The sequence below is a fragment of the Typopeltis vanoorti genome, chromosome 22 (assembly GCF_054136105.1).
Source record: "Typopeltis vanoorti isolate ZY-2024b chromosome 22, IOZ_Tvanoo_1.0, whole genome shotgun sequence".
Lineage (NCBI taxonomy): Eukaryota > Metazoa > Arthropoda > Arachnida > Uropygi > Thelyphonidae > Typopeltis > Typopeltis vanoorti.
Window position 1 is genome coordinate 58,101,531 of NC_143570.1, and position 20,704 is coordinate 58,122,234.

A 20,704-nucleotide genomic window follows, 5' to 3' on the forward strand; every position below is an offset into this window, starting at 1 on the left:
ATCCAATGCATTAGTCTAATATCAACCCTCATACACTTTAGTCTGATTATCAATTATTAAAAGCCTTTGCAAAATATAAGTATAATATTGTGTATCCATCTCCTTTGTCTTATGAAGCAATCACCATTTTTGTAATAAGCAAGTAATTACTAAAATATAACCTAACTTTAGCAAATCCTTGCTGTGCATCAAAGATAATATGGTAGTTCCCCCCCCCCCCCTTACCATGGGGAATACATTCCAAGACTCCCATTGGATACCTGAAACCACAGACTACTGAACTCTACCCACACACTCTTGTACTCTGAACCAGCAGGAAAACATGACTGTTGACAATAATTTAATCAAAGACTTTTCTTATTCTTTGCATCTTCTCTTCATGTGAATATGTGCACAGTTTTATGTTGGAACATGGTGTTAATAATAATTAGTCTATGCCCTGAGCAGAAATCTAGCAGGTACTTATTATTCTTAGCTTTGCTCTTTTCTCCAAATTTTCCCCAAACATTCTTATATGTCTGGTAATCATTTCCTACTCTGCTTTTTAGATCTCCAATAAGGACCAACTTTTCCTTTTTCGCTGTCAGCTGGCTTCTCTAATACTTCAAAAATTTCCTCCACTTTGTTCTTAGAAGAACCTTCTGTGGGACCATAATTACAAAAAGTCTCATTGTCCGGTTCCCCATTCTGATATTAACCCACATAGCTCTATTTGATACTGCCTGCCATTCAAGATTATTCTCATATTATTTAGTGTTTAATATTATAGTTTCTACTTCACTTCCCTGATTGTTATTGCCTGGATATAATACATTTGTTGCATTGAAAGATTTCACATTTTTATCTTCTTTGTTTCAGTAACACCTATTATGTTGATGTGGTACTTATACAATTCTTTTGCTAGTTCCATTTCTTTTCCTTTGATGATTCATATGTGGATGGTGCCAATCTTGAACTCTACTGATGTTTAGTTGGGTTTTCCAGTAGCTTACTTTTATATTTTGCTGTTCGCCCTGTTTCCCTGAACAAAAACAATGGGGGCCTTGTTTAACCAGGCAATGCCCCAACCAGCATGAAATTCCATCATGCTGTACCATCATTCTGAGTTATAGTTTAAGCCAAGAATACAATCATCATCATTGTCATCATCAAATTCCTGACATATACCCTCAAGGGGATGTACAGGATATGATAGTACTACATGAAAAAAATTACATCATTACTAACTTCCTATCTACAATTTTCCTCCAAATCAGTCTATTACTTGTAAACTACAACATTATCATAACTTATATTTCTATTGTTTAAGGCACTTTGTACCGTATCAATCCACCTATATCTTGGTCTTACTGTGTTTTCCTGCCAACCTGGCAGAGAACACTTGTTTTACTAATCTTTCCTCACCCATTCTGTTTAAGTGACCATACCACCTGAGATTAGCTCTGATAACGCATTCCTGGATGCTGACAATGTCAAGTTGTTTCCTAATATCTTCGTTTTTAATAGGATATTGCCATTGATGCCATTTGTTCACGCCTCTAATCTTTCTCAGGACTATCACATCTGAGGTCTCTAGTCTTTGGTCAAGTGTTTTACTTCTGACCCAGCTCTCAGATCCATAAGTTAAAACTGGTTTGAACACTGTCTTGTATACAGCTAATTTAGTGTTCCGACTAATTTCTCTCTTATTCCATATGAATTTATTCAATTGACTTCCTACCATACCAGCTTTGTTGATTCTGTTGTCTATTTCCATATTTAATTTACCATCGTCACAAAAAATCGTGCCTAAGTAGTTGAAATGTTTTACTTGTTCCACAGGTTCCCTGTTCACAACACAGTTGACATTTTCAATGATTCTGCCTATTTTCATTGTCTTTGTCTTTTTATTGCTGACCTTCATACATTCTATTACAACAGTTATTCAATTTAGTCAGGGAATCTTCAAACTTGCAGCAGATTTATTTAGAAGTATAACATCATTCGCACAAAGCAAAGAGCTGACATTAACATCTCCAATTTTGATATCAGGTTTAATACCACTTTCCTTCATAATGTGATCCATATAGATAATGAATAACAGAGGGGATCCTTGTCTCACACCATATTTAACATTAAACCATCTTCCTGTACTTCCTTCAATTCTAAATGCTGACTTACAACTCAAGTAAAGATTAAGTATTGCTTGATATAATGCACGACTGACACCATATAACTGCAGCATATTGAATAGCTTCTCTCTTGGCACCCTGTCATATGCCTTTTCCAGATCGACAAAACTTAAATACAGATCATTGTTATATTCCCATGCTTTCTCAACTATTGTCGTAAACTGAAGATCTGATCATAAAAGCCTCTATTTGACCTGAATCCAGCTTGTTCTTCACCAAGTTTTTCTTCCACAATTCTTCTCAACCGTTTCTCAAGTATACTTGAATAGATCTTGCCAGGAACACTCAGTAGGGAAATACCTCTGTAATTCTCACATTCAGTTTTATTTCCCTTTTTATATATGGGTACTATGAGAACTCTACTCCAATTATCAGGAATTTGTCCCTCTGTCCAGGCTTTCTGAACTATGCAATGCAGCCAACGTAAGACTTTTATACTGCCATACTTCAGCATTTCTGGTCGAATATCATCTACTCTTGCTGCCTTTCCACATTTCATGCTTTTGATGGCTTTTTCTACTTGTATGGATATGTACTCCTGACTGTATGCCTGTTGAGTGTTTTTTTACCACTGTCCTATCACTGCTTGTTTCATTTAGCAATTTCTCGAATTAATTACTCCATACTTCAAGGATATCCTTTTCTCCTGTTTTCATTTCACCTTTATCATCTCTAACTCCTTTTACAGCACTCTTTCCTCCATTTCTAAGCTTCTTCAACAACCTCCAGAATATCTTACCACCTTCTTGATATTTAATTTCTTTGTTCTTGCCAAAGTCGTCCTATGACTTTTATTTAGCTAGTTTTACACAGAGTTTCGCTTTTTTATATTTGTCTCTGTATTCTCTAAGAGCAAAAGCTGACTTATTTGCCAGGAACTTTTGATATGCTTTCTTCTTTTCTTTCACTGCCTCTTTAACTTCCTATGTCCACCATGGAGTTCTGATTTTTCTATCCTTGCAGATAACCTCACCACATGCCTCTCTGGCTGAATCAATCAGGGTTTCCTTCAAGGCTTGCCACTGAATCTCCAAGGCTTGGTTCCTGTTCTCAAACTGTTTCATTTTTTCTTCAATAATCTTTGTGTATTTTAGTCTACAGTTCACATCTGAAAGCTGCTCAACTTTCATTTGCTTTAAAACTTAATTACATGTTATTCTTTTCAATATGAAATTCAGTTTTATCCTTCTCAAGACTAAATAGTGATCACTTCCAATTTCAAATCCTCTGTACACTATGGTGTCCTGCACCAGGGAGAAAACATCACTATTAACAATAACATAGTCAATGAGATTTTTCTTATTCCTTGCCTCTTCTCTCCATGTGAATTTGTGCACATTTTTATGTTGGAACATGGTGTTAGTAATAACCAGTCCATGTCCTGAGCAGAAATCCAACAGGTATTTGCCATAATTATTAGCCTTGCTCTTTTCTTCAAATTTTCCCAAATTATTTTTGTATGTCTAACAATCATTTCCTACTCTGCTATTTAGATCCCCAACAAGGACCAACTTTTCCTTTTTCATTGTGTCAGTTGCTTTTTCTAAAGCATCAAAAAATTCCTCCACTTCTACCTTAGTAGAACCTTCTGTGGGACCATTGGCACAAATAAGTCTCATTGTCCAGTTCCCCATTCTCATATTTGCCCACATCACTCTACTTGAGACTGCCTGCCATTCAAGAAGATTAGCCTCGTATTTTGTGTTGAGTAATATGGCTACTCCTCCTTTTCCTTGTCATTTCCTGAACATAACTTTTTGTATTTATTGCTCAGAAAGATCTCATCAGTTTTTGTCTTTTTTGTTTCAGTCACCCTTATTATTTCAATCTGGTACTTATCTAATTCCTCAGCTAGCTCCATTTCTTTGCCATTCAGGCTTCTTATGTTGATAGTACCGATCTTTAACTCTGGTGATGTTGAGTTGGGGTTTGTTTTCAGATTTGTTCCAGTAGCTGACTTTTCGCTGTTCGCCCTGGTTCTCTGGCAAAACAACGGGGACCTTGTTTAACCGGGCAACGCCCCAGCCGGAATGAAATTTTGTCCTGTTGTACCATCATTTTTTTTATTTTGGTTTAACCAATAAGAATACAATTTGGTCGGCTAAATCCCAAATTGCCAGCCCATCCTCGTTCGTTCATTATCCAGGTAGATACCCAACAGGGTGCACCACGAGAAGGTGAGGACTGGACATTAGGTCAGAAGCCCTGGTCGGTTCTCCGCATTCCTTTAAAGGCTATGTGGAGGTCTCCTCTCAGTTATACAGCTTTGACCCTTGAGTACCCCAACTATTTGTCATAAAATGAAAATCTGATCTTGACATCCTTTGTTTGGCCTGAAACCAGCTTGTTATATTTGCAGATATATATTTGCAAATATATATCTGCAAATATATTTTAAAGTCTGCATACAGCAGTCGGTGTTGTTGTGCTACTTGATCTGTTGGAATTACTTTACAATTTGTCACAACCTTAAGATGTTTTCTTCTAGTCAAAATGTAGTCAATTTGTGAGCTGTTGTTACCACTCCTAAATGTTATCGAATGTTCTTCTCTCTTGTAGAAAAACGAGTTCACAATTGCCAAATCAAACGCTACTGCAAAGTCCACAACCCTCTCTCCTTACTGGTTCATCATTCCCACTCCGTGGCCACCATGCACCCTTTCACACTCTCTGTTCTGTCTTCCTGTGTGTCCATTCAAGTCTCCTTCGACAATCACCATCTCATTTTCTTCCAATTCCCTCATTTCTTCATCTAACATGTTCCAGAACTCATCTTTCTCCTCTGCTGTACAACCAACTTGCGGGGCATATACACATAATACGACTACCCGCTCTTCTCCAAGACCCAATTTCATTCGCATGATCCTGTCGTTCCTTCTACCCACTTCCAGTACTTCACCCTTCATTCTGCCACACACCACAATTCCTACACCATTTCTTCCCTCATTATTTGCTCCAGAGTAGAACAATTTATATCCATCTCCGAGTTCCTTTGCCTTTTCCCCCCCACCTTCCACCTTGTCTCCTGCACACATAAAATGTCCAACTTCCTCTTCCTCATCATGTCTACCACCTCTCTTCCCCTTCCAGTCATGCTTCCAACATTCAGTGTTCCCACTTGCAACATCCTCTCCACCTGCTGGGCTCACTTCTTTAACCGCACCCGCCCTTGATGCGATAGCCCTTGTCCACTTCTCGCAGCTGTAGGGCGATGTGGTTGCACGTCGCTTAAGGGGTACGCTCTAGCCCTTATATCATTTTCTCTTTGACTCATATCATAGTTTGAGATGGCATTGAAGTTTTCCAACCGGATGCCCTTCCTGACATCACCCCTCGCATTTATCCGGGCTTGGGACCGGCACCTATTGAAGCTAGCTTGCCTCCTTCGGTGGCTGCATAAGACGAAATGACTCACCCCTAGCCCTCGAATACTCTAATAGCATCAGGGGGAAGGAGCAAGGAGAGGAGAAAGAAGCAAAGAAAGAAGAGGAGGGACCAGTCTATAGAATAATATAACAGATATATATTACATGAAGTAAGGCATGGTCCAGCATCTGTTACCTCGGGTTTGCCATGCCTGTACTCACTAAAGTGAGCCCTTGACCTGCTGTGGGACCTGCTCATGAAAGTTTGCCAACAGGAAAATATACCCGAGGAATGGAGGGAGAGTACTCTTGTCCCCATCTACAAGGGTAAAGGGGATGCACAAGACAGTAAAAATTACACAGGAATAAAGTTGATGTCCCACAAGGAAAATCCTAGAAAGGGTTCTTGATGGTAGATTGAGGAAGGAGGTGGAGATTGCAAAGGAACAATTTGGCTTCATGCTTGGTAGATCAACAACAGATGCTATCTTTGGGTTACGGCAGATGATGGAAAAGTATCGAGAGAAACAAAGGGAGCTACATCTGGTATTTATTGATCTGGAGAAAGCATATGATAAAGTGTCAAGGCAAGAAGTCTGGAGGTGTCTGAGGGAGAAGAAGGTGCCGGAGAAATATGTCAGGTTGTTGCGGGAAATGTACAGAAATGTGAAGACAAGTGTTCGGACCTGTCTGGGACAGACAGAAAGTTTTGAAGTAACAGTTGGCTTGCATCAAGGGTCAGCATTAAGTCCGTTTCTTTTTAATATTGTGATGGAGGTGGTAACAGAGGAGGTGAGAGAAGATGCACCTTGGACAATGTTGTATGCAGATGACATCTTACTGTGTGCAGATTCAAGAGAAGAAGCGGGAACTAAACTGGAAAGATGGAGAAAAGTACTGGAAGAGAGAGGTATGAGACTGAGCAGAAGTAAGACAGAGTATATGTGTTGCACAGTGGGCGGCGGACAGGAGACAGATCTGGAGCTGGAAGGAAATGTCATCAGGAAGGTGAGAGACTTTAGATACTTAGGTTCAACAGTGGAAGAAGATGGAGGAGCTGAAAAGGAAGTGGGATGCAGGATACAAGCAGGTTGGAGGAACTGGAGGGCGATGGCTGGAGTGTTATGCGATAAGAGGGTGCCAATCAATCTGAAAGGCAAAATCTATAGGACAGTAGTAAGGCCAGCTATGACATATGCTATAGAAACTGTGGCCCTGAGGAAAAATAACATCAGCAGGATGGAAGTAGCAGAGATGAGAATGCTTAGGTGGATGTGCAGTGTGACTGGAAAGGATCGTCTGAGAAATGACTATGTCAGGGGAACAGTGAAAGTTACGAACTTAGGAGCGAAAAGACAGGAGGAAAGGTTGAGATGGTTTAGTCATGTGATGAGGAGGGAGGATGAATATGTGGGAAGAAGGGTCATGCAGATGGATGTGCAAGGAAGGCGGAAGCGTGGGTGGCCAAAGAAGAGATGGAGAGAGCTATTAGAAGAGGACTTGAGGATGAAGAACTTGGATGTGGTGACAGCTCAAGACAGGAAGGTGTGGAGGAGACTCATTATAAACAGTAACTTCACTTAAGTGGGAGAAGCTGCTGAAGAAGAAGAAGATTTGCAGAAATGTTGATGTAAAGTTCAGTATAGACTGTGGGTGTTGGAAAATTGTAAATGTTTGTATTATTCTTTTTTTTTATTCACTGTGAAGTCAATTTACATATGAATATTAGCTTCTGAACACCATGTATTTTATTCTTGTCATACATTGTTAACCATTTTAAGAGGATGAATTTAAAACTTTTAATATTTAAATATATTAACACACATCATTGTTATGAGGAACACATCAAAATATTCTATATCTATAATTTAGAAATATAGAATTTAGAAAGACAAAATTTAATAAGAAAAACAGACCTTGATTGACTTGAAATCTAATCTTTTGAACACAAGATAAATTACCACTGGCTCGATACAATCCATCTGCAGTCATTTCTAAAGAAACAGAAAAATGCATTTTATAAAAACAAGATAAGACCACATTTGTTTGAAACAAATAACTTAATATTTGATTTGAGGAGAGTAAATAACAGTACAGAACAATCTTTACCACTGATTTTAATTTATAATGCCAATCAATGGAGAAAGATAACGTTTTATATATGTAAAACAATTAAAAACGTTAATTATTACTTATAATATTTTGCAAAGTCACTACAGCTTCAGGAGAAAATACATGTTATGCATGTGTATTGTGTGTGCATGCACACCCACACACACGCACAGTATGTTAGCAAATGTCTGCTTCTCTTTCTGCATCACTTGCTAATATACTATATATGTGTGTGCGAGCGCATGCAGTATATTAGCAAGGGATGCAGAAAGAGAAGCAGGGTCACAAGGCACCATCAAATGATACATTGTTGGGCAGTAGTGTCGACAACTAGATGATGTTCATAGGATGAGTTTCATATATTTTTGGTCGACTCATACAAACATACTTAATGACAGAGATATGTGTATGCAGCATTGCAGCAGCTTCTTTTTTTTTCACAATCATCTCATCCACCCTTTCACCTCTTTTAATTGCCAAAGCCACACTTTCTATCGTTCCTCCTGGCAAACACTCCTCGCACATCCTATCTTGAACACCACGGATCATTGAGTCCCCATACATTATACCTCTTACCATTCCCTCTCTCCTATTGTTGGATAGCTCCTCTATCTCCCTCTGCAGGCCAGTCACTTTTAATCGAAATTCACTCTCCCAAACAAAACCATCTCCTAAACTTTCACAGTCACTCACGCCTTCTACAATATCAACTATTATTTTCTCATTCATATTTTTTTCTTCATTCTCTCCTATTACACTACTCATCTTCCGGTATTTATTCATTTCCCGTTCCTGGAGCAACAAGGTCAGTTATTGAGATATCTACTGCATTTATTTGCTCCCACTGGCTGCACTTTATACACACACGCACCCCCCCCCTCTCTCACTCTCTCTCTCACATGCCAGATATCCAATTCCTGAGATGCATAGATGCAGCAAGTACTGCATGCCACAAACTCTCTTATTATATTGCTTATAATAGAGTTCTTAAATGGCAGAGGACTTGACGACACGGCATTTGCGACTGCAGCTGAATCTGCCATTATTCGTTACTAATACTCCAATAAAGTGCTCATTGAACAAATCCACTATGTTCTCTGCATCAGTCATTCTATTCCCATTTTTATCCCTAATGCATTCTAGATCCAAGACAAATACTGCTGAAATTAGCAACATCATCTGAGCTCAAAGAGTCTTTTCTAAATTTAGCAAAACTAGCTGCTGTTGAACTGGCTATACCTGTGAGCACAACTAAATGTGAAAGGGGTTTCTCTGCATTAAAAAGGACAAAAACCAGTATGAAGAATCGCATCAGTCAGAACACTAAATAATCTGATGCTGATTTCACTGGAGGGACCAGGTCCAACAGATTTTAATTACAAAAAAGCTGCTAACAACTGAGCATCTAAGAAGAAGAGAAGAATTAATGTATAGTATTTTAAGCAGTGAGCATTAAAATTTTTCATTACTTAATGAGAAAATAAAAAAAATCCTAGTCTTGTTTGTTATAATTACTATATAAAATATTATCCTTTTTTGAAGTAATTTCTAATAAAATTACTATTTTAATTTGTTATGAAAAAGGATCTTTCTTAACTCATTCAAAATTTTTGTATGCCTGGCTAATGCTTCATTCCACCTGGGTGCCCAAAAATTTTGAATGAGCCGGGAGAACACCGACTTGTGTTACTGAGAGCACAATTCATGAAAGAATTCACACTATACACTATTTAAAAAACACTTTTTTTTAACCACAGTTCAAATCCACTGCCACATGCTTCTGCGACTCTGGCACCACGTATATACAATATCTTAGCCATAGTTGATATCTACTTGAATGCTTACTGGCTGATCCTTCTCATAACATAATAATATAACAATCTTAACAATGTGCTTACGTATATCTATTTTAAATTATTCATAATATGGTGGCACAATTTCTCTGGCATGCACTACTTCCCCTGGAACCATCAGTTGTCAACATATTTTATGACAAATACACAATATAATTATAGTTGGAGACCTAAATGCCAGAATAGGAATGGAAAAAAAAAAAGAAGTAATAATAAAAATATAAAAAAATTTGATTTCGAGAACCAACAGAAAACAAAAAAGGCAAATGACTCATTGATTATATAATAATTTAAAAATAATGAGTAGATAGGAAGTTAGTAATAATGTAAGTTTTTCATGTAGTAGAGTCATATCCTGTACATCCCTCGAGGGTACATATCAGGAATTTGATGACGAATACATTCCGCAAACATTAAAAGATACATGGTGTGCAGGAGGACAAAAATCAATAATAGATTACTATACAGCAAATGAAAAAGCAGCAGACCCTCATCCTACATGTTAAAGTCAGAAGAGAGCTAGAAATAAATACAGATCATTATTTAGTGAAGGTAAAATGAAGGTTTCCACCAAATTGGTTACAAAAAAATTAAATTAGAGAAATGAAATCTAATTACAAAATAAGACTACTAAATGATTTAAGTGACTTCACGTGCAAACTTTGTTTGCTTACACTTGGATAAAGGATGAAACCAAGAATATAACTTCTTTGCATCTTTAATTTATAGTATAACCAAGTGGGAAAACTTTCAACATCTATCTCTAATCCAGAATATTTTAGTAATAAAGTGCGACACCTTTTGACTACTTATATATGGAAATATGACTTCTGCATTACTTCAACCTTGGTATTATCTCAGGGTATCACTGATGACATCTTGGTTTTCAGCAAGATGAGTACTTTAGTTTTTTTTCATTTGTTTATCACTTTTATTTTATTAGTGCTAGTGGTGGTTTTTCATGCAACTAAACCAAATATTAAGATTGCTGGTAGTGCAGTTATATCTGCATTATGGGATCTTTTGGCACTATAAAATGACAGCTGTGATGCCATTTTATAATAGCGCAAATAGAGACATTTGCTGGTGGTGTAGAATTATTTCTGTATCAAGGGATTATTTAATTTTCAATCTTATGACAGAAAGGTTTTTTTTTTCTTCTTACATTAAAATGCAGAGGTGTTAGTCTTTTTCCTCACCTGAGATAATGGTACCAATTCCTAGAAGGGTGCAAACTCTAGGAATTGAAATTCCAGGATGTAAAGAAGCAAGATGGTTGACTAAGGTTTAAAAGAGATAGTTGGTGCTAATAACATTTATTCTTTCACCCAGTACGGTGGAGGTAAATATTTAATTGTAGTTAAAGATGTGGAAACAAGGGGCAACTATTACAAGGTTTTTACTTTTGAAAACAACACAGTTATTCTTGTAATGATTCGGAGCCAGGTAAAAACAGTAAAAATTGAAAGATTTCCAATGGAATATATGATTTGATCTAATATTCCCTTTTCAGTCGTTTCTGACAATAAGTGACTTCATAGGCATTGCCCACAAAGTATTCCTGGTGAGATTTTTACAGGGTAGTTCACCATTGCTTTCCCCAACCCCATTTATCCAGCATATGGCTGGGATTTCATGATTGTAATCCATGTGTATTCATGGGGCTGTTCTGGGGGACAAAAAACCCAAGTTTCCAGGTGAACCCCCCCTCTGTATGAGACCAGCTAACTCACCTTTAGTCAAAAGAGACCAGATAAAGTTCCTCACTTCACTGATGGGAATTGAACTCAGGTCTTTCTGACCAAAGGCCTTTGTCTATACTGACTGAGCTACAGAGGCTCCAATGGAATATATAGATAACAGTAATGAAATTCTTATACACATTCTCGAAATGGGGTAAGATAGTAACATGCAAAAGGGTTTATCAGGTGAGGATTCAAACTGGTTTTATGGTGATGTCACCTTCACAATGGATATGAAGAAACTTATTGCCAAATTTTGCAACATTGGTAAAACGCGAGTTATGGTAAACTATCCTGAAGTACAATGGCAGTGCCTGCGTTGTGGTTCATATGATCACATGCATAGCAACTGCCCCAAATCTAAATGTTTGAACTGCATGGAGGTTGGACATACCACTAATCAGCATCTCAAACCCTGTCAGAAATTATTATTATTATGGGCAACTCCAAGAAGTCTTTAGACTCATCGAGGGAGGTGCTAAACATCATGTCTACAACTATTCAGCTTCCACACAGTATCTATCATACCTTGCCTTCAACCCACTCACAGTCATGGAACCCACAACAGACTCTGGCAACTTATTCCACTTATTCACCACTCTCCATGTAAAAAAGCTAGTTCTAACACCCTTGCTAACTATACTCTTGCTCAGTTTTCATGGATGGCCCCTAGTTTTCCCACCACCAGACCTGTTCTGAAAAATTTCCTCTGAATTAATCTTGTAAAAAACCACTCAGTAATTTGAATGTCTCAACCATATCACCCCTTTTCTGCTCATCAACCAATTTCTGTGCAACCCACAGATCTTCAACCTGTTCTCATAAGGTTCATTCCATAGACCAGTTATCATCTTGGTCACTCGCCTCTGGATCCTCTCTACATCCTCCCCATCAAGAAGAAACCCTGGTGCCCAGATCTGGGCACAGTAGTCAAGATGGGGTCTTATCAAGGCTTGATAAAGAGGAACAATAACCTGCTTGTTATTGTTCCTCTTGCTGTCCCCCAAGTGATCTGATTTAGCCACTTTTGCAATGTGCTCCCTAAACTTCAACTCCCTATCCACCAACACCCCAAAATCCCTGGCTTCATCAATCTCCTGGAGTACAGTTCCACCAATGTGGTATACTGCTGCTAATCTTTTCACCCCAAAATGCATAACCTTACACTTTGCCACATTAAATTGACATCCATTCTTTTTAGCCCAGTCCCCCAATCTATCCAAATCATCTTGCAAAATTTTGACATCATGTGCATTCACTATTGCTCTACCCAACTTTGCATCATCAGCAAACAAATGAATAGTTCCTCTCAGATCCTTTCCAATATCATTAATGAACAAATTAAATAGCAGTGGTCCAAGACAGAACCCTGTGGCAAACCATTAGTCACAGGCAGTCTTTTGGACTCTACTTCCGAATAAACTATTCTATGATATCTCTCCGTCATCCACCCTCCTATCCATCTCACCAACCCTATATCCATCCCTATATGCTGCAGTTTGCTGATTAGAATTCCATGTGGTATCCTGTCAAAGGTCTTAGCAAGGTCCAGCAATATGACTGTAAACCCTTTACCCTTATCCAGTTCAGCCGTCACTGTGTTATAAAACCTGAGCAAGTTAGTGAGGCATGATCTACCCTTCACAAAGCCATGCTGTCCCCCATACAGTATCCCGTTATCATCTATCCATTCCTGTATTCTTCTCTTTTCTCCAAAAATTTGACGACTCCTGATGTGCTGATCGGTCGATAATTTGCAACAGCAGTCTTGTAACCTCCCTTATGCAGTGGAACTATTTTCCCCTCTTTCCACCCCCCCTCTGGTCTGGGATTAACCCAGACCCGAGAGTCAAATTAAACAAAATGGTCAAGGGCACTGACAATTCTTATGCTGCTTTATGTAAGACCCGAGCTGGTATACCATCCAAACCCACAGCTGTATTCACATTCAGGTTTTGTAATATACTATTCACCTCCATTTCATTCACCTCAATTCCCATATAACCTGTTGGATCTTTTATTCCTGTAATATCACCACTATATCAACTAATTCAGTTACCTCTCTACCATTGGCATTCCTTAAAATCATTCTGCCATATACATTTTTTCTTTTACTTGCAGCATATCGAAAAAACTGTTTGGGATTCTCTTTAGCTTGCATGGCTAATTTCTTTTAATTAACAAAAGCTTTCCTTTGTTATTTCCAAGATAACAAAGGAAAGCTTTTGCTTTCCTTTGTTATCTTTCCAGAAAGATAACAAGATAACACTTGTTATCTTTCTGGCCTGTACTTTATACTGTTTGTGTGCCTGCAGGTCACCTTTCTCCTTAAATTCCTTCCACAGTTGTTTCTTTTTTTGCAACTCAAGTTTAATTGTGTTATTCATCCATTTAACCCCTACATGATTTACTATTCGGACTCTAGGTATACAGTCAGCCATTATCTCCTTCAAACACCCCTTTACCAGTTCGCATGCCTTATCAACATCCAGCCCTTGCAGTTTTACATGCCATAGCACTGAACCAAGCAATAAATGCAATAATTCTGAACACCGTGTAAATACCTGTCCTTTTAGAATCTTCACTGAAAGAGTGGGAGCACCAGTAGAGCCAATTAGAATACTGTATATATCAGAGAGGCATAATGAAGAGTTCCTGTATCATCCAATTCAGTCTAGTAAAGAGAGCACTTTTAAACAAACTACACTCAGTAAAATCACAAAAAGTGTGCGATCAAATCAGCTAGAAATTAGTTCCAAAATTCCAGATCTGTAGGAGCCACTTTCCCAGTCACACATAGATGGAACAACATCAGATGAAATTACCAATAATGAATCTAGTATAACAACCAAACAGATACAAGATGAAATGCAAAAACAAAACTGTTCTACAAAGAGAAACTTTAGAAGAAACAGAAAAACAAGTAAGCAAACTGCAAGAACTTAATAATGCAGACAAGATAATCAGAAAGGAAAGATGAATTAATAAAAAAAACTGAGGATAAGCAAAAAAAAATTTAAAATAAGAACTGCATCTAGAAGACAATATAAAGAGATGGAGAAGATTGTGGATCATCAAATGAACTCTTCAGACGCAGAAGAATTTATGGAATATAAAGAACCATATCTTGCAAATAAATGGAAAGTGAGAGATGCAATTAAAGAAAATGTAATAAAGTTCAAAGTTTTCTCAGTATGATTATCATCTACATGAAAAGAAAATAAGCTTCCAAATCAAGAACGATGGGCATGAAATTGAAATAATGGAAAGCAACTGGGAAAAAGTGGAAGACAGTTTACAAGAAGCAGGCTACACAATTGCTCCTTCATAGATTGAAGACCTCGTCAGGTTCATCCAAAATCTAGAAGTTAAAGACTTAAAGTGACACTTCACTAATCATAGCATCTCCTTTCTGCATTGTCTCATTAAATCTATGAGGATTCTACAGACAAATGAAACAAGAAACTATATGGAAACTTATGCTACACCATAATATCATTTTTTTTTTTCTCTAAGGTACATACTTCTGCAGATATAAAGATATAAAAACTTTAACAGATAGATATCCACTTCTTTCTCATTGGAGCTTTGGAAGATTTAACAGGGATGAAGTAGGAGTTCTTATTCTTGTCCTCCTCCTTGTGTCATTCTGTAATATCCAGAAGGTTGCAGAAGAGAGAATCTTGACAATAGATTGAAAATACTGTGGATGTGGAATAAGGTTTATAAATGTTTATGCTCCGTCCAATGGAACAGTTAGATGAAAATTCTTCCAGGAATTGGGGGCTATATTTATATGGCACCCATAACATCATAGCAGCTGGAGACTGAAATTGTATTGAAATCTCCACATTAGACAAAATAGGAGGACACTCCAGGAGTGGAAAAGTGTGATATGCACAGTTAAAAACATGCCTTGACAATGATCAACTAGTAGACACATGGAGGATTTGCAATCCTAATCTCCAGGCTTATACGTCCATGAATCACGGTATTGGTACTCGTCTTGATCGAATTTATCTCTCTTCTTCCCTCATAAATAGGATAATTCAGATAAAACATCTTGATACCAACATGCCAGATCATAATCCAGTTCTACTTAAGTTCCACTGCATGGAACAAGTAGAGATCAGTGCTAGAACATGGAGACTTCTACCAAATTTTCCGTTGATCTTTTCAACCAAATTCCAGACACTCTGGTTCAAAGTGGAATAATGTTACCTGGAATTGGGATATGTGGTTAAAATTCAAACAAGCAGTAAAACAGAATATAATGCAATGGGGAAAGAGATAGGCTTTCCTCAAAAGACAAAAGAGTTGAAAGACCTCTATTAAGAGAGAAGCTGGTTCATAACAAACCAATGCAATTTTATAGAATGTAGTGACATCATTACAAACATTAACATAGAAATAGAAGTGGAAAGGCAGAAACAAGTAGAAGAAGTTTTAAGATAAGAATACAGCAGCACTTAGCAAATAGCACTTCAGCTGCATTCTTCAATAGACAATTCACTAAATTCCGCAAAGAAAGGACTATCACTGAAATCTGCGTTGATGGGGAAAACATGTCCACCACTCAAGACATTCTTGACTCCTTTCTAAAACTACAAAAATCTGTTTGAAGACAATCTGTTGGAAATTATAACTCTTGGAACATTAAGCTTTCCTGTTCATAACCAAGATGGCCTTGACAGACCCATTACAGCATCTGAAGTTACAACAACCTATATAAAGATGCCAGACAAGAAACTCCCCAGGATCTGATGGTCTAGGAATAGAACTTTACCACAAGACCTGGGATTTCATTCTTCCCATTCTAGTTATACTGTTTAATTCTTTTCTCTCATCAGGACACATACCAAGTGAATTTGTAGCAAGTCATACTGTCCTCATTTCAAAACCTAATAGAGATCACACCTTAATCAGTAGCTGGAGACCTATTTCTCTATCTAATACAGGCTACAAGATATTTTTCAGCATTATCAATAACAGACTCAAAGTGAGAATGAGATACATAATTACAAGCACACAGGTTTATGGAGTTCCAGACCGAGCAGCAGAATTTTATCTATTTCTGCTACATGATCTAATCCGCTTAGTTAATACGAAAAAACAGTATGTCAATGCTATCAGTAGCCCATACTCATGCATTTGAAGATGTCCAGCATCCCTTTTTGTTTCACATCCTCCAGCAAATTGGTATAGGTAAAAAGCTGCTATCCATTATCAAAGGAGCTTATGCCAATTCAACTACCCACCTCTGAGTTAATGGGTTGCTGTCAGACCCAGTTAAAATTCAAAAAGGAGTCAAGCAAGGTTATCCTTTTAGTCCACTGCTCTTTGCATTGGTTCTCGAACCTTTCTTATAGGAAGTCAACAATACACATGCTGTGCAAGGAATAACAGTTCCTTCAACTATGAAAGAAAATAAGGTATTAGCATATGCCGATGATGTAGTGGGCACTTTGAAGGATAATGATCCATATATATCTTTTTTGGTATTTTGGAAAGATTCAGCAAGATCAGTCGATTAATTACTAATGCATACAAGAAAAAATTAGGTTTTCAGAAAGTAGGATCTTGGAGGCATTACTTTTGGATTAACCCTACGAGAGAACCCATCATTATACTTGGAATTCCCTTCTGCACCTACCCAATATTACCAGTTCAAGAACTTATATACAAGAATGTTGAAACCTTAGAAGACTGGAAAATAGGGCCACTTTCTTTTTCTTCTAAAGCCATGGTACTCAAAACCATAATCTTTCATGCTCAGTTGTACATAATATTAGACATCACTGAAGTCGAAGAAAAGCAATTATACCCTGTGCAATTTTTTTGGTCCTGCTGATAGCAAGAAGTTAAAAAGGAATTTCTTCAACTACCAAAGAAGTATGGAGGATTTGGACTTTCAGTCTTAAAATTCTGCTATTTAAGCAATCCACAAATCCATGAAAATATTGCAGGACAATCACACATGTGCAGAGCTTTTCCTGTACTCTCTGGGTTTTCATCTTCCCCTGTTTCGAGTGAATCATTATAAAGGTCCAAAAGCTCAGATTGTTCCTGAATACTACACCACTCTCTGCGTAACTCTAAGACTGCTACAACACTCTGGCATTGACATTCTTTCCATTAAAAAGATTAAAATTTGGTATAAAGAAATCTTTAATCTCTTTTCCTGAAAACTTCCACAGTTGGGTACTGACAACAATACTCTGTTTCATAACTTATTGAAGTTCCAAGGATACCCTAACAGGAGGGATCTTGCTTGGAGAATTGCATACAGCTGCATTCCAGTCAACACCATCAAATGGAGGTGGTTCTTTATCAGAGATTCAATCTGTGACATCTGTTACTGATTGGAAACAGTAGAACATGCATTTTACCAGGTAGTGCACTCAGGATTTAATCTGGGGGGGGGGGAGGGGAGTTGAGTAGATGATTTGAGAATACACACTATGCATTGCATATGACCTATGATTGACCATCTGCAATGATTGCTAATATTCATAAGTAGTATAGAAATAGAAGACACGACATAACATAAATACAAAAAAAGAATTTTAAATAGGAAAAGATTTTTTGGAAAATTTTATAGTGTTTTCTTTTCCTTGGGGGGAGGGGCTCCTTGTCTACCCTGGGTGCACCACGGCATTCTACAGCCGCCCTGTGCATTGTGGAAATTTTATTGTCCAGTCAGATGATTTTTGTATTCGAAAGGAGCATTCTAGGTGATATCAAATGGGTTATCAGTCATCTTTGCGCTTCAGTTTCAATTGGTTTTTTGGTTGTTCATTTATATGAGATTGGTGAAAAAGGAAAACTGATAGCCTTTGGCTATATGATGATATAAAAGAACTGAGGCCTCTTCTCTATCTCCCATCTATCTATCTGTCTTTTTTTCCTTAATACTATCAGGCTCGCTCTTGCACCCCTAAACTAACTATTCTAGGCCTATGATGAGCATCCCTTTACTTTTTCACCTCAATAAAGATTGAAACCTGTCTGAGTAGTGGCCCTTTCTATAATTCATTGCATTATGCATGTCTGTAAAGATATGTGCATTGCATTATAGGATACTAAGGAAAATGATGTGAAGTCATTATCCTCTATATATGAGTTACCCAGCCATGAAGTTACTTCATGTGCAAACTTACACTTGGATAAAGGATGAATCCAATAATATAATTTCTTGACATCTTTAATTTATTTCTTAAGAATTATGTAAAAATCAGTGTGGTTAAGTTTTTCTTTTTTTTTTTAAATGCTGAGCCCATACACAGGAGGTTGGTTGGTCAACCTATAGTACATTAGTACCGTGTATGGTAGTGGGTTGGGAAAGGAGGAATTTGTTTACATTTGATATGAATAATTTTAAATTGCATTACTTGGGGAACACAGCAGGTGGGAGACTGTTCCACAGTGCAGCAGTTGCAGGGATGAAGGAAGAGGAAAAGAAACTTGTTCTATTTGTTTCTAGGTGTATTGTGAAGGGATGTTGTGCAGCAGCAGCTGCACATGTTCCAATGAGCTTAGTACTGAGCAGAGGAATTATTGATGTTATTTCAGATGAGCATTTATCATGGAAATATTTATAGAATATACATACTGCAGAAACCATACATCTGTGTGAAAGTGGGGGGAGAGAGTTGGTAAGGGATGGATCATTGATAAGTCTAATTGCTCTCCTCTATATTGAATCGAGCATTTTGAGAGAGTTTTTAGGGGCCCCACCCCATATGTGGGAGCAATATTCAATAGCTGGGCGGATTTGTGATTTGTATAATGTTAATAGTTGTTCGGGGGTGAAGTAACATCTTAAGCGAAAGAGAAATCCTAGTTTCTTTGAGGCTGAGGATGCAATGGTTGTGATATTTTTATGCCAGCTTGATGTGAGGGTGATTCCAAGAAGCGAGATCTCAAACTGTCTGGAAATTTGGGTATCGTCAAAAAGAATACTGGGGAAAAATGGTTCTTTTTTATGGGAAATAGTACAAAGCTAGGTTTTACTGGCATTGAAATTTATGAAGTAATCCGAACCCCATTGTAGGATGGCTTGGAAATCAGAGTTGAGGGTGGTGGTGGTGGTTGATGTTCTGTAGGTTGAGGAGTTGTGTAGGGTAAGGATTATCAAATGCAAGCGAGGAATGTAGTGTGCTGTCGTCTGCAAAACTGTGTATTGGGTTGGAGTCAATTGCAGTAGGTCATTAATATATAGCAGGAAGAGGGTTGGTGAGAGGACAGAACCTTGTGGGACCCCAGCATTAATTGAATGGTGAGAGGATAGGGAGCCGTCCACCATCACACACAGTGTGCATCCAGACAGAAAGCTGGCAATCCAACTACAGAAGTCTTGCGTCAGACCGAATGATGGTAGTTTGCCTAGTAGGCCTTTGTGCCAGACTTCAAAGGCTTTGGAGATATCTAGTGCAACAATTGAGATTCGCTAAACCACTCCATAGCATTTGTCCAGAGATGGGTGACGTATGTGAGTAGATCTCCTGATCGCGGAATCCATACTGGCGGTCATTTATTTGGCGAGTGTCTTCAAGATAGTGTAGGAGTTGAGAATTGATGATTTTTTTTTCCATTACTTTTGATAGGACTGAGGTAAGCGAGATAGGGCGGTAATTGGATGGCAGTGACTTGTCACCCTTCTTGGGAATGGGCTGAATATAGGCCAATTTCCAGTTTGTGGGATAGATTCCAGTGGAGTAAGAGAGTATATATAAGTGACATAGGATAGGGGTCAGTTCTGGAGCACAAACTTTCAGAACAATTGTGGAAATGCCATCAGGGCCAGGAGACTTTTTTTGTGTATAATTTGGACAGTATTTTTCTGATCTCATCCTGGCAAAAGGATATAGGGGGCATTGTATGTTGGATGTCTGGAATGGTCGGGGGACATTTACCATCATCAATTATACATGCATTTGAAGTAAAGTATGAAGCCAAAAGATTGGTTTTTTCTGTAGGTGATGATGCAGTAGAGCCATCTGGGTATAGGAGTGGGAATAGTGTTGGACAGAAGTTACGGCCAATTGCTTTGGCGAGAGACCAAAAGGCTTGGCTGCCATTTGGACAGGCTGCTAGTTTCCTGCTTTTTGTTCTTTTGAACTCTGTTTTGGAAGCATTGATTGAAGATTGAAGATTGAAGCATTGAACCCCATAATAGATGTAACATCTATTATGGGGTTCGGTGTAAGCTTTAAAGGAGGATGAGGTTCTTGATTTCAGCCAGTTGTGGTATATCTAGTGTTTCATCTCTACAGCCTTGGCACATCTTTTGGAGAACCAGGGTTTCATTAAGGAATGGCAGTTCAGAGTGCTGTGTGGAATGTATGTATTCATGCCAGTGAGGATTACTTTGGTAATAAGCTCGGTGCATATGTTTGGGGTTGTAAGGCTGGAAGCAATAGTCCAACCATGGGAATGTGACATAGAAGTTGCAGAGGCTT

At 38.0% G+C, this 20,704-nt stretch overlaps 1 protein-coding gene across 3 annotated transcripts in view; it reads right to left on the minus strand.

Moving 5' to 3' along the window:
- LOC150094438 (rho GTPase-activating protein 12-like) overlaps window positions 1-20,704 on the minus strand; it is a 413,607-nt gene that overhangs the window by 64,533 nt on the left and 328,370 nt on the right. For all 3 annotated transcript variants that reach the window (XM_090412339.1, XM_090412341.1, XM_090412338.1), the window contains one exon: window positions 7,453-7,530. In XM_090412339.1, coding sequence (XP_090268465.1) covers window positions 7,453-7,530 — 78 coding nt within the window. The remainder of the gene's footprint in view (window positions 1-7,452; window positions 7,531-20,704) is intronic.